Source organism: Typopeltis vanoorti, chromosome 19 (genome assembly GCF_054136105.1).
Source record: "Typopeltis vanoorti isolate ZY-2024b chromosome 19, IOZ_Tvanoo_1.0, whole genome shotgun sequence".
NCBI classification, from domain to species: Eukaryota; Metazoa; Arthropoda; class Arachnida; order Uropygi; family Thelyphonidae; genus Typopeltis; species Typopeltis vanoorti.
The window spans coordinates 70298738-70316181 of NC_143567.1; the positions used below are offsets into that span (position 1 = coordinate 70298738).

General features: G+C 35.6%; 1 protein-coding gene across 2 annotated transcripts in view; it reads right to left on the reverse strand.

The window, feature by feature from the left end:
• Positions 1-1270: 1270 nt before the first annotated feature.
• Positions 1271-17444, reverse strand: part of LOC150096232 (baculoviral IAP repeat-containing protein 8-like) — a 37692-nt gene continuing 21518 nt past the window's right edge. Inside the window, exons 5-7 of one of the 2 annotated variants that reach the window (XM_090409098.1) lie at positions 12814-12972; positions 6675-6724; positions 1271-2540 (exon numbers count right to left, since the gene is read on the reverse strand). In XM_090409098.1, the coding sequence (XP_090265224.1) occupies positions 2365-2540; positions 6675-6724; positions 12814-12972 (385 nt within the window). In that variant the 3' untranslated portion in view covers positions 1271-2364. The other variant, XM_090409099.1, reaches the window with a different exon arrangement.

Consider the following 17444-nt stretch of genomic DNA (forward strand, 5'->3'; position numbering starts at 1 on the left):
GCATTGCATTATATGGTTGTGAGGCCTGGACTCTAACACAACAAGACATGAAAAAGTTGGAGGCATTTGAACTTTGGTGCTGGAGAAAGATGATGAAAATTAGTTGGACAGAAAGGAAAATTAATGAAGAAGTTCTAAATATAGTTCATGAAGAGCGGTCATTAATGAAACACATCAATAAGAGAAGAAAAAGCTTAATTGAACACCATTTGAGGCATGGGGGACTGATTACGGAAATAATGGAGGGGACTGTAGAAGGAAAAAGGCCACGTGGCAGACCAAGAATTTCATATATAAATAATATAATGATGCTAACTGGCGCTAAGAGTTATGAAGAGATAAAACGAAGATTACAAGACAGGATGTTGTGATGTGCTGCTATGTTTGCCAATCTCCGGATTGATGGACCAAAGAAGAAGATTTTGATAGACATTACTTTATGCAGATAATGTCTGTTAAATCAATCCATCACAAGTTTTCAAAATTACCAAATTAAATTGAATAACTGCTTTAATAAATTTGGGTGAAGATCAGCAATTAAAAAAAAAAACGGATTATGAAAATAGTAGAAATACTGAAAACATTCACTTTAAAGCAGAACAGATAGAACAAGTAAAATATTTCAATTATATTGAAGCACAGTTTTTAGTGAAGATGGCAAATTAAATATGGAATTAGATAAGTGTTAGCAAAGCTGGTATTATAGGGAGTCAATTGAATACATTTATATGGGATAAGAGAGAAAGTAATCAAAAACTAACTGTACATAGGATATTGTTCAAATCAATTTTACCTATGGAGATGGCAGCACAAAAAAAAAAAAAAAAAAAAACACTTGTTCAAAAACTGAACAACAAATGCGAGAGTTCTGAGAAAAATTAGGAAGAAGCACATAGCATTAATGGCAGAATCATATGAAAGAGGATATTGCAGATGATACGTTTTTTTTTTTTTTTTATGCCAGGATTGCAGAAAAGAAAAAAAGACCTAGAGCAAGCCTAAATTTTGGTGGATTGACACAAAGTGCCTTAGACGATTGCATATAAGAGCTGATGATATTTCAATTCTGATAGATAACCGATTAATTTGGAATAAAACTGTCAGTAGGAGCTAAGTAATAATTTACTCTCCCTGTAGTATTGCCATAATATATCGCACCCCCTCCTCAAGGCACATATCAGGTATTTCATTTTTTGTCCAGTTTTATTCATAAATGTGAAACCTGAAATTGATATCGTAAAATGTTGGGAAGAGGGGAAAAAACTCTAAATTTCATCTTTTAATATATTTTATTGAGTAATCTCAAAAATGAACAATAACGAATATAATAACAATAACAATAACGAATATAACTTTAAAAAAAAAATAGCTATCGTTTTTGTATATGTGATTGCTTGTTGTTATTTTTTCCAAATAAAGTGCACCCTCCGTCCAAAAAGAAACCGAACTTTTCGAAAATAGAAGAAACTAGTGGCACCACCTGTCGTATCTTTTTGTTGTCGAAAGTGTTTTTGTTAAGTGTGTTTTGACGAACGGTCGGAAAATGAGTTTCAAACAGAGAGCTGCGATTGACGTTTGATGATGATACGGTGATGAAAGCTTATCCCGTACTTAAGTTTACGAGTGGTTTAAGCGATTTCAAAGTGGTCGTGAGACGCTTCGGCACGACGAAAAGCTGGGCCATCCAAAAACTGGACTGAGCGAAGTTAACATCCAAAAAGTGCTTGATTTAATCAAAGAAAATCCGAAATCGTCCGTGAGATTGATCGAAGATGAATTGGGGATTCCAAAATCAACTGCGCACAACATTTTGACCGAGAGTTTTTGGCCTTCGTTAATTGAATTCGCGATTTGTTCCTCGCAAGTTGACCGACGACAAAAAAATGTATCGAATTGAACACTGAAAGGACGTCATTAAACTGCTCGTAAGGACTCAAACTTCCTTGAAATGATCGTTACTGGTGACAAAACTTCGTCTTTTGAGTATGAGCCCGAAACAAAGCGCCAGAAGAGGGGGTATCCGAAAAAAAAAGTCGCTTGGAGAAGTCAAAAGTAAAGACAATGCTGATTTGTTTCTACGATTCCAAGGGGTCAATGGTCGGTTTTACCTCAAAGTTTTGAAGCGATTGATAGCGAGAAATCGTCGAGTACGGTATGAATATCGTGACGACCGACCGTTCATCAAAACACACTGTCACTCTTGGCACTATAACTCGGCTTCTGATGAAATAAATATCATAAACAGTTAACACAACACTAACGAAGGTTGCCGCTTTCGACAACAAAAAGATACAACAGGTGGCACCACTAATTCTATTTTCGAAAAGTTCGATTTCTTTTTGGACAGAGAGTTTATATAATAATTTAAGATAGGAAAACTTGGTATATTCTTTCAATATCACTGGAGCATAAGGGACACTTGAACAAGCCTGAATGACCACAGTTAGTACATATTAAATGATTGCAGGGTGTCAAGACAACTCCAATTTCACTTATTTCGCATGACTTGCAGATGATTCTATTTTGACTTGCTGTCTCTTCTAGGAAAAATAAAAATCAGAGTAGTTATTTAAAATATTAAAATAATTTAAAAAGCAGTACTAATTTACATATTACTTACAGCTATTTTTAGATCAGATTTGCATGCAATATTTAGTGTTCATATAACATCTTTTAGTATTCATAATGTCTGCCAAAAGCATTACTAAAACTATTTTAAAAATGAATTCATCATCATCAAATTCCTTCCATGCACCCTCAAGGGGTGTACAGTATATGATAGTACTATATGAAAAAAATTACATCATTACTAACTTCCTATCTACAATTTGTCTCCAAATCAATATGTTACCTGTCAAAACTCCGACATTATCAGATCTTATATTCCTATCTTCTAAGGCACTTTTTACCAATGAATCCAATTATATCTTGGTCTTTTTCCTGCCAGCCTGGTAGAGAACACTTGTTTTGCTAATCTTTCCTCGCCCATTCTGTTTAAGTGACCTTACCACCTGAGATTAGCTCTGCTAACGCATTCCTGGATGCTGACAATGTCAAGTTCTTTCCTAATATCCTCATTTTTAATATGATATTACCATTGATGCCATCTGTTCACGCCTATAATCTTTCTCAGGACTCTCACATCTGCGGTCTCTAGTCTTTGGTCAAGTGTTTTACTTCTAACTCAGCTCTCAGATCCACAAGTTAAAATTGGTTGGAACACTGTCTTGTATACAGCTAATTTCGTGTTCCGACAAATTTCTTTCTTATTCCATAAGAATTTATTCAATTGACTGCCTACCATACCAGCTTTGTTGATTCTGTTGTCTATTTCCATATTATTATTATTATTCGTGACACCTCCAAGCAGTCGAAGACTCATCGCGGGAGGACACCTACTATACAACTCTCCGTTTCCACCGCTACCGAACTTCTACTACCAATCAACTACATCAGCGCCATCCACCACCACAACAAGTATTTTTTTTGTCTGTAAATTGCGTGTGTTCTGAAGGACCGATTTGTCTGTATGTGAGATGAAAAACCCGAGTTTCCGGGAGAAAAAAACCCTGCTACCTCCGTATGAGATCGACTAACTCACCTTCGATTGAAAATCGTCCAGATAAAGATTCCTTCCGTCACGACGGGAATCGAACTCACGCCTGTTCCAATCGAGGGGCGCAATGTACCGTCATTCTTCCAATTGCGCCATGGAGGTATTTATTTATTTATTTATTTTACCATCTTCACTAAAAATCATGCCCAAATAGCTGAAATGTTCTTTCTGTTCTACAGGTCCTCCATTCACAATGCGTTTGCCTATTTTCATTGTCTTTGTCTTTTTATTGCTGACCTTCATACCACATCTATTACAAGAGCTATTCAATTTAGTCAGAGAATCTTGCAGACTTGTAGCGGATTTATTTAGAAGTATAACATCATCTGCATAAAGCAAAGAGCTGACATTAACATCTCCAATTTTGATATCAGGTTTAATACCACTTTCCTTCATAATGTGATCCATATAGATAATGAATAACAGAGGGGATAATGTACATCCTTGTCTCACACCAGATTTAACATTAAACCACCTTCCTGTACTTCCTTCAATTCTAACTGCTGACTCACAACTCAAATAAAGACTAAGTATTGCTTGATATAATGCCCCATTGACACCATATAACTGCAGCGTATTGAATAGCTTCTCTCTTGGCACCTTGTCATATGCCTTTTCCAAATCGACAAAACTTAAATACAGATCTTTGTTATATTCCCATGATTCCTCAACTATTTGTCGTAAAGTGAAGATCTGCATCAGTGAACATGAAAGATACATCCGGCACTATCGCTATGGCAAGTTGGGCCTAGCAGACTATGCTTTGGATACCCCTGCACACAGGATCGGATCAACTGGAAGAAAACAAAAGTACTACACAGAAGCTTTTTTAAGTCAGAAAGATTGTTCTCAGAAGTAACAGAAGCCTTGAAACATATTCCGAATTTTAACAAATATGGCTGTATAAATTTGCCTAAGATTTGAGAGTCAGTCATCTTAAGACATAACCTGTACCTACTTTCTTTCTCTGTTTTTTTTTAAACATAGAGGGCGCCTAATTAGGACTTTAGTCTTTGTGCTGTTGCTACAATTTTTCAAACTAGTCCCATTATTACACCATGTTGTTGTAGTCTCGCATTGACAAACTGTTTTTTTTGTGCTCTGAAGATGCTGGTTATAATACCAGCAAAATATCAGCAATAAGTCAATAAATAATTATTTACTTATCTTTCTGTGTTCTGATATTTTACCGTCAAAATTAGTCAACAAGTGCGATGAATACATAAGCCTTTTCTACACATAATATATTTCACTACTCTCCAAACAAAAATCTAGACGTCCTCGTGTCCTTGTTAACCCAACTGTTAAGTCCTTCCTGTCATGTATTGAAAATTTTCTACTACACATTCTGGAACAATCCTTTAAATACCTGTTTCTGTCATGTCCTCTCTTTTCAGTCTATCGACTGGACACTATAATCCACAAACCTATAATCTGCTCTCATAAGTCATATGTATCAATCCTGACACCTGTCATCATCTTGATCACTTGTCTCTAGATCCTCTCCACCACTTTCTCATCCCCAAGGAACCCAGGCAACCAAACGCGACCATATATAGAATACTTATATAAATACAAATAATAACCACCCTATCTCTACTTGTCATTGTGTTCTTCAACATCCTTGTGAGGGAACCTGTACATGGTAGGACCTCTCAGCGATTATGCCCCTTTTCATTCTTCCTCTTTTTTCATGCTTTCCTTCACATATCATCTCTTCTTGAATTTTTTTTTTTTTTTTTTTTTTTTGCTCCAGCTCATAATCACTAGAATCTAATGCCCTTCTGCTATGTTTGTTTTGTAGCAGGTCTCCTTCCCAATGGTCTGGAGGGTTTGCATATTGAAACTCATTAACTATTCAGAATCAAAACCTGCAAACCCAACAAAATACAAGACATGGCGCAATTGCAAATCATTGCTAATAGCTGCAGGTTAAATCATGGGCGTCTGCAGAAAATTTTCCCGGGAGGGGGGACAAATAATTACATCAATAAATTTTTATTTAATTATTTATTTTTTTGGTTTTTTTTTTCACAAGCAGATTATAGAACAGAGTGTTACATCAATACAAAAACACATACATAATGTACTGTATATAAATTTACAACATAAAGGAAACATACTCGATCCCAGTGGGTGCAAGTGGCCAGTTTGCTTCCCCCTTCCGCTCTGCGGACGTCCATTTGTTAAACCTCGATTTGGACTCCATTAATTGTGTTGACATCCAGAGAACAATTTACTGTAGATGGCAAGACAATTATAATACAGTACAGTTTATGACTTGAAAGGCTGTGAACTGTACTAGATAAGCCTGAGTTGGGATATAAAGAAAAATAATTTGAATTTCATGTCAATCGTTTTTGTCATAAACTAGTAAGAACCATCTCCTTTTCCTATGTAACTCTTTTCCTTCCCTAAAAGGGAGTTGGCAGCACTCTCCACTTTGATATTATGCCACTGAAGTGTGTATAAGTTTCCGAAATCGTGGCTTTGTAATAAATTTAAATACATACTCTATCTTTGCGTGTACTATATGAACTCATTTTAACGTCTTTTTTTTTTCTTTTTTTTTTTTTCACCTTAAAAATGGAAGTTGTAATTTTAACTCTTGTTCCCCGGTCGAATACAGGCTACAAATTATTGTATTAATTGTGTTCAAACCAATGTATTCACAGGCTTTAGTTTCCAACTCTTTATACGACGAAAACCATATCCAGTACATCCTACAAAGCGGGGATTAATGAGCTACACAAACGCACCTGTCACACTGAGTCACGAATTTACCAATGGTGCCAGTAATCGAGCTACTGCTTCCGGGAGTGTTCGCATATCACTCGAGGATCCATCGTTATCTTGTTAATAAGTTTCTACGACTTTGAGATGGGCACAAAAATCGTAGTTAAGTCTGAAACATGTAAAGACTTTTATTATAAATTTAACAATTATAATAAAATAAAAATAAAACAAGACTGAATCAAATGACAACGAAAATTGTAAATTAATGATCCTAATAAAGAAAAAAAACACACAAAAAAAAAAAAAAAAACACAACACTTACTTTTGGTTTCGATTTTCTCTAATGAGGAAGTCTCTGGTTTTGCCGTTTTCCTAAAACGATAAAACAGCTATTTTACATAACTCTTTTTTTTCCATTTTACTGTCTTTTATGAATTCTGTTTAAATAAATATTCTGTTAAAAATTAACTTTGAGAATATCAAAAAATTGCATATTAGATTATTCAGCTACTGATTATGAATGCGTTGACCAATTTTGCTGTTATTATTATTATTTATTACTACGTAACACCTCCAAATAGTCCAAGCACTCATCGCCAGAGGGCATTCTACTCCACTTCCCTGCTACTTAATTGTTTTACTACATACAACTATCATCAACGCCATCTACCACCCAACAACAACAGTATTGTAGAGAAAGGAATTTTGCTTTACAAATGAGATGACAGTTTAATTTTTTTTAAATAATTAATCTATAAATTTCTGAGGACTACATTGCCATTGTGAGTCACCATATATCTTTGTCATTCTCTTGTGCATTTAAGACACATTTTTTGTAACTGTCTTCATTTTATTATTCTTCATGGACGGAACACTTTTAGAAACATATTTTCATAATGTTCAGGGACTTGTTTTGACTATCTCAAGAACAATTTTTTTTTTCTTTTCTTCAGCTTGTGGATTTCTTCCTAGTGCTATTCTTGATATTATGAGGCCACATTAGCCTCATAAGATGTCGACCATTTTCGATAGTTTATATTTTAACCTTTTTAATGTTTTAAACCAGAATAAAGTCTTTAAAAGCAGGGTTTCTGGAATATCTAATCCTTATCCAATGGCCTGCTAGAGCCGGTTGTTAATGGCAATGGCTATAATTAGCCATTGCCATTAACACTGGCAATAGAGTGACAAACACTTCGGTCCACAATGGTTAGCTGCATTTCGGCAATAAGCTTGTATGTGGCTGCACGGAAAATCCAGCCGACTTATTTCGGCATCCTTCCATGCCCTCTTCCCTACAGGAAAGTCTGTACAGAAATTTTATCCGCTAGCAATTTTCCCATGCTCGACATCTGTCAAAGATTTCGCTTTTCTAGATTATCCTAAGAAGGAGGAGTCAGACAAAATTAAGGGGATGATTGCTGATAACAGAATAGTAATTCTCACAAAGTGAAAACCCCCTGAATAGCTTCCAAAGAGGGCGTGGATAAGAAACAGTTTAACAAGAGATTACATATCGGATTTAATGACGATAAATTTATTGGGAAAAGAGTTGGCAGATTGGGATGGAACTCCATGTTAAATCCTGGTTTAATTGCAACCATATGCTACCTAGAAATATAAGAGCTCGGCAAAAGTCGATGAAAACATTATGTGAGAATTAGATGGCTAAATGGAAATTACAATAAAAAATAGAAAAAAATCAGCTAATGCCTTTTATTCCCTTATACCATCGGTTCCCAACTGATGGTACGCGTATTCCCCAGGGGAACGTGCTGGGCCGATCATAGGTACAAGAAAAATAATCAGTAATGGCAGAAAACCAAGTAAAGTAAACAAAATGCACTGAATAGGTACTGAACAAAAGTGTCAGTATTTAAAAAACGCTATTTTAAAAACAATGGGTACAATTTATAGAAATGTGTTTAAAAGGGGGAGTACACAAGTAAAAAAAGGTTGGGAACCACTGCCTTATAGGAAGGAAGTGAGGCCGTTTTAGCGCTAACTTTTGGTGACTGAGTAGGCAGTTTAATCTCCACTGGTAGCCAATCAGAGATAGCTGGCCTAAGGCTATCACTAATTTAAGCGGCACTCAGTGAAGAGACGGATGGCAAGTGATCTCGTGATCCCTAATCCAAACAATATATTTTGAATGTCTGAAATAGTGTGGGTTTTAAGGTCGATTTTCTTGAGTTTATGAAACGAAAAACCAGAGCTTCTAGGAGAAAAACTCGCTTGCCAGAGATCGACTCATAAGATGTCGGTCGGAAATATATCAAAAAAGCGTACAAAAAATTCCTTTAGTCGACGACTAGAATCAAACTCACGACACTCTTTCTTCAGGCATCTAAGTGCTGAGAAGTGCAAATATCACTTCAACTGGAAAAAAAATATATTGTTTGAAATTTTTCTATTCCAAATTGTCGTTGCAAATCAATAAAACTTAACTTAAAATGCCCATCTAAGGTACTAAGCCTTTCATGAGTGTTCATTTCTCTTTCTTTCTTCTCTTCTAACTTTCTCAACTACATTTCCTAATAGAAATTAAAACTTTTGGAACTTAGAAATTAAATAATTCTACGATGTTACTCCTAGTTCCATGGATAATCTAATTTTCAAGATGCAAACTGTACCCTGGAAATGGTAATCCAATATAATTCATTTCAAAAGAATCCATACAAGAAATACAAATTGCCTTAAAACCACTCAGAATTAAGAACAGCTTTATTAAAAGCAAATTCTGTGTAGTCAATACAAACGATCAAAATTTACAACACAGTTTGCAAGTTTTTTTTTTTGTTTTTTTTTTGATGGACTTTGTTTTGGAATTCTTTACTAACAGGAAAAGAATTGAAAACTTTTGACTTTCGAACTTAATTAATTTCTTTTCCGAGTTCTACGAATATGTCGAAATGTATTCTTTGAAAAGTATATCCACTGCAACTTTTTTCTTTAAAGATCATCCTCAGTTTCACTGTTTTGAATAAATTAATGAAGTTGCAACATCATCATCTGTTGCAACCGATAGCAGAACAGAAAGACAAGCAATACCGAGTAGTTTCGAGAGAGAAAGAAATCCCTATACATTGGAACCCTTCCGTATTGGGTGCCTCTTTTTCTGTTACGGCAGTAACAGAGAAGCCAAAACTGTACAGAGCATGTGACAAAAACTTCGCATTCATTCCATGAAAATAAAGAATTACAGGTCATAAAGAAATAACAGGAAATGTATAGAATAAAGGAGGAACAAGAAATGCTTGTATAGACTTGTTTGTGCATCAGAATTTTTTTTCCCTTGTAACAGGAAAAGTAAATGTTTCAAAACTAAAGCTAATCGAATGCAGACCTTCTCCTTGAGTACAAAATTAAAAGTGTTAATTAGTAAACGAACATATTTTGAAATAAGACTTTTATTTAGAATTAAACGGTTCTCGTTATATCCAATATAAGTATAATTATTTGGTATGTTTAAATGAATATAGTGTGTTTTAAGTAGTCCGTAATTTATTATTTATGTATTTGCCAACTATAATTTTTTAAAAAGTTCCCAATTGAGTTAGTTGATAACATAAAAATCATCTGTCTGTCTTCTTCAACGTACTGTTGAGAAAGATGTCGAGGAAGATTGCTCCCTTGAACCTATGATCATCAACTCAACTAGTCTCTTCCCTGCAGTGTTACGAATACTCAAACCAAAACGACCTGTTATTCCTTGTTCCTCAGTCTCTCCCACTTTTGCATCCAAATCTCCGATAAGTAGCCATAAATCTCGCTTTGGTGGCAAGGTACAAGAAGTACCTTGCAATTTTATGGCAAGGTACAAGAAGTGATAGATGTACCTTGCCATAAAATTCTTCAATGTCTTCTTCTGGTTCCTGTGTAGTGGGTGCATAAACCTGAATGATGGTCATATTCATTGGATGTCTCACTCTGAGAGAAATGATTTCACTCATTGGATTATAACCTAATATATACCTGGCCATCTTTTTCCTGAGTAAGAAAGATACTCCATTTTTACAACTTGTCTCGTGTCCTGAGTAATACACCATACAGTCCCCTGACTGAAAATGGCCCATTCCTGTCCATGTAAGTTCACTTGTTCCAATATATCCAACTTCTTGCGCTCCCTTTCCATCTTTATTATTTCCAGCTTACCTTGGTTCATACTTCTAACATTCCAAGTTCCAATGTTGTGGTTTCTTGTGAAACAGGAAGCCTCCCTTTTCCAAACCGCAACATCCGTGACCAAGCATCCTTCCAGGTTTGACCTGGAGACAGCATAAAAATTAGATCTACTTGTGGAAGCCCTCTGTTCTTCCCCAGTTGCATGTTGGATGCCTTTAGGCCTGAGAGTCTTACCATCCAACACCATATCGTACTTTCTCATTTTTGGCATGTTCATAGAATGTTCTTGGCAAGGTACAGAGGTGGTTTGCCATTGCCTTCCTCTGGAATATTTTTCGACTTTCCAGTCTAGATCCGCACTGTTCTGTGAAAACAATTTAGGATATATTAAAATAATTAAATTCTAATTGACTTGAACTATCATGACATCCTGGTACCATGATAATGAAAAATGTTTTTTATTTGTGAAATTTAAAGTCCATTTCTTAGTGAAATAATTTCCATACCTTAGAATCCAGCGATACGATATTGTTTGGTTGGGGAATGAAAATCAGAAATTATACAGTGGTTATGTTACTGCGAATTATTCATCAAAACTTGGACAAATCAGATATTCTTCACCACTGAAGGGTTATTTTGCCACATCTCTTTCACGAACTGCAACCGGTCTTCGACGGGTTTCTTGGATGCTTTAGTTATATCTTGAAAAAAAAAAAAAGGCAACGTGTCTACTTAGATCACAGATCTTCACACATTTTTGGATATTGTAGTATAGCATACCATGAAGTAAAACCGGTGCAGTTAGGCAGTGATTAACTTCTAAACGAATAAGTTCCGGGGCCCTATACAAAATAACCAATTGTATTTACCTTTGAATGCTATCCGGGGAAGCTCCAAACCTCTCTGTTCCTTTCATGGCGCATTCATAATCAGGCGACTGTTGATATTGACTTTATATACACATTCAAAACTGTAAACAATTGTTGAATAATAACCCAATAATGTAGGCATAATTACCGTAAAGGGAGAAAAGTCACAAAACAGAAGAATGCTCCTACAAACTAACCAACTGCATTTACCTTTGAATGCGATCCACTGGTCGAGTGTCCGGCAAGTCAGCAAATCTTTCCTTTCGTTCAGCCTATTAATATTATCGCATTGCAACTGATGGGAATTCTGTGGATTCGTTACAGACCTCTTTCTCTTCAGAAACTACACACAAACTCGTTTTGAATTATCACTGTCATCCGAGCTATTTTTTCGTTTAAAGAAGGTACCAATGTACTTATCCATAGTTGAAATACCATACTTACTCGAATATAACTCGCACCCCTGATTTTACTTTTCGAAAAAAGAAATTAAAAAGTTTATTTTTCTAAAATTTTCTTAAAAGTTAAAAGTTTTCTTAAAAAGTTTTGCATATACCTCGCACATGAAAAAAAAAGCTTAAATACATTCACGTTGGGTGATAGTAACTCGCTTGCAGTGGTAAACAACACGCCCTCCCTAACAGCCACTATACTGCAGAGGCAAGAAAAACAGGTACTTTTATTATGCCAGTGAATAAGGTATGAAGAGTCTGTGTAATATATCTCTCAACAAACAGTGCATTTAGAGACAACTGGGATGAAAACGACACTAATTAATGAATCACATGTCCCCTCATACAGAAACTATGCTGCACAGACTCAAGCAAACAATATCTAACTAAAAACTATTGTTATTAATTAGATGTGTATGAGTTTGCCTGCCCCAAAGCAGCAATAAAATTCAACCGAATTTTAAACGAATGTTAAAATTCGTAAACGTGTTAAAACTAAGAAATATATATATAGTGAATGTTCTTATGGCAGTTTCACATATTGTTGGAATTCGGTTGAAGAGAGTTAGCATTTCAACTCAATTGTCAGCTATGCTTTTATTTTTCAGTCATGCAATCTTTTGTTAATACCGCACCAATCACACAGGTCTTAATAACCTGCCATTGCTGTCTGTTTCGCGTTAGGCTTAATTACCGTAAAGGGAGAAAAGTCACAAAACAGAAAAATGTTCCTGGTCCGGTGCATAAAAAAGTTCTGGGGACTGGGCCCCAGAGATCCCTGGCTAAAATTTAACCACTGCAGTTAGGTTGTCTTCTTCTGAATATTTTCAAGTTGGCCTGGTTGGCCGAGTGGTCAGCGTATCCTCTCTTTACCCCATCAATCTTGCTTTCTCTGAATCCACTATTGCTTTTATCGCTTCTTTGGAAATGATATATCTTGTCACCTTTCCTGATGACTCATCTATCGTGTAAGCTTTTAAAATACAAAAAATAAACATAAAACAAAAACACTTACTTTTTGTCTGGATTTAGGTTACTGAAGGGGTCTCTCACTTTTATTATTTTTTCAGCTCTGGAAAGCAGTCTTCTCAAATTCTCATCCACGTAATGTCCTTCTTTGGTTCTGTGAAATGGTATTTTTAAATCTTCCAAGCCAGCACCAAGAAATGGGTCTCTGTAAGTAATGTATTTTATATAACAATCATTGTTACTCTAAGTCTTTAATTTCTTTCTAATGAAAGTACAAAATTGAATCTCATGAACATAAAAATACAAAAATAAATAAATAAATCGAATGCATGTCCCCCCCCCCCCAAATAATAATAATAATAATAATAATAATAATCAGCATTCTATCTTTTGGAAATCGATATGCAGCCAATTCTTCCCTATCAACATTCATGATAATTAAGTACATTGTACTAGCAAGTTAGACGAGCAAATCACAAGAAATGTCGTCGTATTGTGTTGCTAATCCTGATAACTATTACTGTATGAATATCGTGTGAGATATACGTTCAAATTTTCAGTACTGTATTTACCTGCTGCAAAGTCTGACTAACTTCCTTAGTCGATTGCTAGATTTGCAGACCTACAATTCTTCTGCTAGTTTAGAATCTTGAAAATGACCACAAAAAATGTATATTATTCAGCAGACACTTTTTGCAGCAAAATATCCACTTTTGTTTTTATTTTTTAAAAAAGTACATTTGAAAATGTCAAAAATTTGTTATCTATTATTTATTTAAAAAATTGTTATTTATTTAAAAAAATCAGCTAATGCCTTTTATTCCCTTATAGGTAGTCGGCGAGGGCCAGCTATCTTTGATTAGCTACCGATGGAGATTGCCCACTCAGGCATATATATACACACACACCGTACTTTTCGGACGATAAGACGCACCCGAAATTTATGAGACGATTTTTAGAAAAAAATATTTTATTATATAAAGATATTTACAAATTCTTACTTAATTTTTTTGTTAGAATCATTTGTATTAGCAATATTCAGTTCATCTTCACTCCCGGTACTATCACTCGTCTCGTTAATGTCACCGTTCGTATTACTTTCGTCTGAACTATTGTTGTCACTCCCTTCAAAAACTGCGTCATCTTCGGTACCATCTATCGCATTACTTGTCCCGCATTTCTTAAATGACTTTATAATCGTCTCTTCTTTCACAGCTTCCCATGAATGTTTCACCCAGGTACATACTTCTGAAATTGTTGGCCGTTTCATATCATGTTGCTGTAACATCGTGATTTGGCTTTGCCACCCATTTGTTCCACTCTTCCCGCATAAAATTTTTGAATGGTTTATTAATAGATCCATCCAAGGGTTGCAATTGACCTATAAGGCCTCTGGGAATGACAGCTAATTCTGTATTCATTTCTTTTGGAAGCTTCTTGGTTGATTCTATTTTATGCGCTCTGAATTGATCCCATAACATCGCAGGCTTTTTAAACAAAACGCACCTGGACGTTTTGCCCATATCCTTTGTATCCATAATTTCATTCCTGTTTCGTCCATCCAGCCTTTATCTTGAACGTGGATAATAATGCCACGAGGAATTTCATCTCTCGGTTACTCTTGAAGATTAACATGGTGGGGAGGGTAGTTTTGTTCCGTCCGCGCAACAAGCTAAAACTACAGTGTAGTGAGTTTTTTCGTGACCTGTTGTTTTGATCACTATTGATTTGGTGCCATTTGAATCTACTGTCCGATTTGAAGGAACGTCAAAAGTTAGAGGCATTTCATCCATGTTCGCAATTTGATATGACAAATCTATGGAATTCTATAATTTTAACTTCATAGTCAGCCGGCATTTTTTGGGCTAGAGTGGTTTTTATACGCATGCATAACCCATGTCTTTTCATAAATCTAAAGCACCTCTTGGTGCTTTAGATTTATCCGGTGATCCGGTAAAATCTAAAATTCCATTAGCCCATCGTTTCGCTTCAAAAATTATCATTTTCGTAGAAACAGATATTCACATGTTTCGATGACTTGTTACCAAATTTTTCATTTGTACTTCTAATTCTGGTCATTTTTCTAGGTGCGAACGGAATATTTTCTTGTGTTTGCATAGCAGTTTTAATTGTTCCTCTTGTTTTCTCCACTCACGAACCGTTTTTTCTGTTGGTGGTGGACCAAAATGTCTTTCTGCTGTTCTGTTTCCATATTGTTTTGCATAATTTATCACATTTAATTTTTAACTCACGTTATATGAAAGTCTTTTTTTTTTGTTTTACACTCGTTTTTTCTAATTTTAAGATAAAAATTTTAACGACTTATAAAAAACAATTCAAATGAACCATACAAAAGCACATGTGTTTAAACACTAATGACTATTGACGCTCTAAATCGGTGATTCACCCACATGCAGCGAGATAACTTAGGTACCTACTTTCAGTGGCGTACTTACTAATTTTATTAACATATTGCGCCAGTAATTGAACTTCGTTAACAGTTTCGGTACAGTGTGAAGATTCGTATTTTAATGTTACCTTCGGACCATAAGACGCACCCCAATTTTAAGTTGAGTTTTCTATGTAAAAAGGTGCGTCTTATGGTCCGAAAAATGCGGGTATATATATATCATACATATATTTTTAATTACAAAATTACGTAGTTTTATTTATATATATATATATATATATATATATAGATAGATAGATAGATGTACAGAGGGCACAGCAGGTCACATGCTTGGCATTCTAGTAGTCTTAAACCGCTCAGAAAGCGAGCTCAGAGACAATAGAGCTTAGAGGCTGTGATTGGTTATTGTGTCAACCAATCCAATTGAAGGTGTCAGTTGTCACAAGTTGCTGTTTTTGCTTTCTGAGTTTCATCTGTTTTGCGTGAAGTGTGAACTGACGTGCTGGGCAAGTTTTTATAGTTACAGTAATATTGACAAGTTTTAATATATAATTTTCGATAAATTTATAACTTTTTTGCCCATATTTACAATGGGAATCGGTTTGTAGTCGAAAGAGGTAAGCATCGTCTTCCTCTTCCAAATTTTACATCTTTGAGTAATTCAAATATACCAACAAATGTAGCATTTTCCCTTCATTATTGTTTTCTAATATACAATATCTTAAAACAAATACATTGTTTCCCCACTCTTCGCAGATTTGGTTACAATTATAAATTTAACAAATTGTATATTTTAGCGTGAAGTAATTTTATGAAGAATAGCCAAAAACGCTTTTGTTAATTTTTAATAGGGCATATGGTCTCCATTAACAGCCAAAACAGCGATACATCTTGATTGCATGGACCGGATAAGACGATCAAATAGTTCTTGTGGGATATTTCCCTACTCTTCTGTGAAAGCAATTTCGAGATCTTGAAGCGATCGTGGTGGCACCAGTCGAGCAGAAACGCACCTACCTAAAGCATCCCAGGCACTGGTGAACAGGCAGGCCAGTCCATTAGCTCAATACCTTCTTCCTCAAACCACTCTTGTACCAAATTTGCACAGTGTGGTTGAGCAATTGAAGCAACATGTGAACCAACTATAGGTTCTAAAATCTCTTCGCGATACCTTTGGGCTGTTAAAAAACCATTTCTGATAAAACAGAGATCATTTGTTGAAAGTTTTCCACTTGGTTATACTATAAATTAAAGATACCAAGAAATTATATACTTGGTTTAAGTTTAATCCTTTATCAAGTGTAAGCAAAGAAGTATTTTCAACAGGGGCAAATCGTGGTAAAGGTGGTATGACTTCACATCACTTGCCTTAGTATCCTATAATGCAAAGCACATCTCCTTGCTAGCATGTATAATGCTATGCATTATGGGAAGGGTCGCTACCTAGACCGGTTTCCCTGTTTAAGTGCAGAGTTACCTCTCCAAAAACTCGTGAGATCACCCAACAATGAGCGACCTGAGTGATCGTAACTCAGCGTTGGCTTCCCCCACCTCTGAACAGAGCCATAATCTTAGCGGTGGCCCCACTCAGAGACAGAAAAAAACCCTACCCCCCAAGCACCGCCCTTTCTGCGCAAAAGTACATCTGCGAGAGCCAGACCTGGAAACAGCAATAGCGAACCCTCAGTTAAAACTTCATTGGCTAAAACCTTGCCACAACCACTTCTGCACAAAAGAACACCAGTGGGAGCCAGACCCGGAGGTGAGGTACCAAGGTTGAAGTAATGAAGAAGTCATATTTTCACATACAAATTGCCAAAAGGTGTCTCTTATTATTATAATACTCTGGATTAGAGATAGATAGTTGCTAAAAGTTTTTCACTTGGTTATACTATAAATTAAAGATACCAAGAAAATAAATACTTCGTTTAATCCTTTATCCAAGTGTAAGCAAACAAAATTTGCGCCTGAAGTATTTTTAGGACTGGGGCAACTCGTGGTAAAGGTGGTATGACTTCACATCACTTACCTTAGTATCCCATAATGCAAAGCACATCTCTTTGCGGACATGTATAATGGGAAAGGTCACTACCCAGACCGGTTTCGACCTTTTTTGAGGTCTCGTGTATCTCATAATGCAAAGCGTTATGGGATACTAAGGTAATGGGATACTAAGGTAAGTTTCCCCAGTCCCGAAATTACGTCAGGTGCCGACTTTGTTTGCTTACACTTGGATAAGGAATTAAACCAAGTATATAATTTCTTCG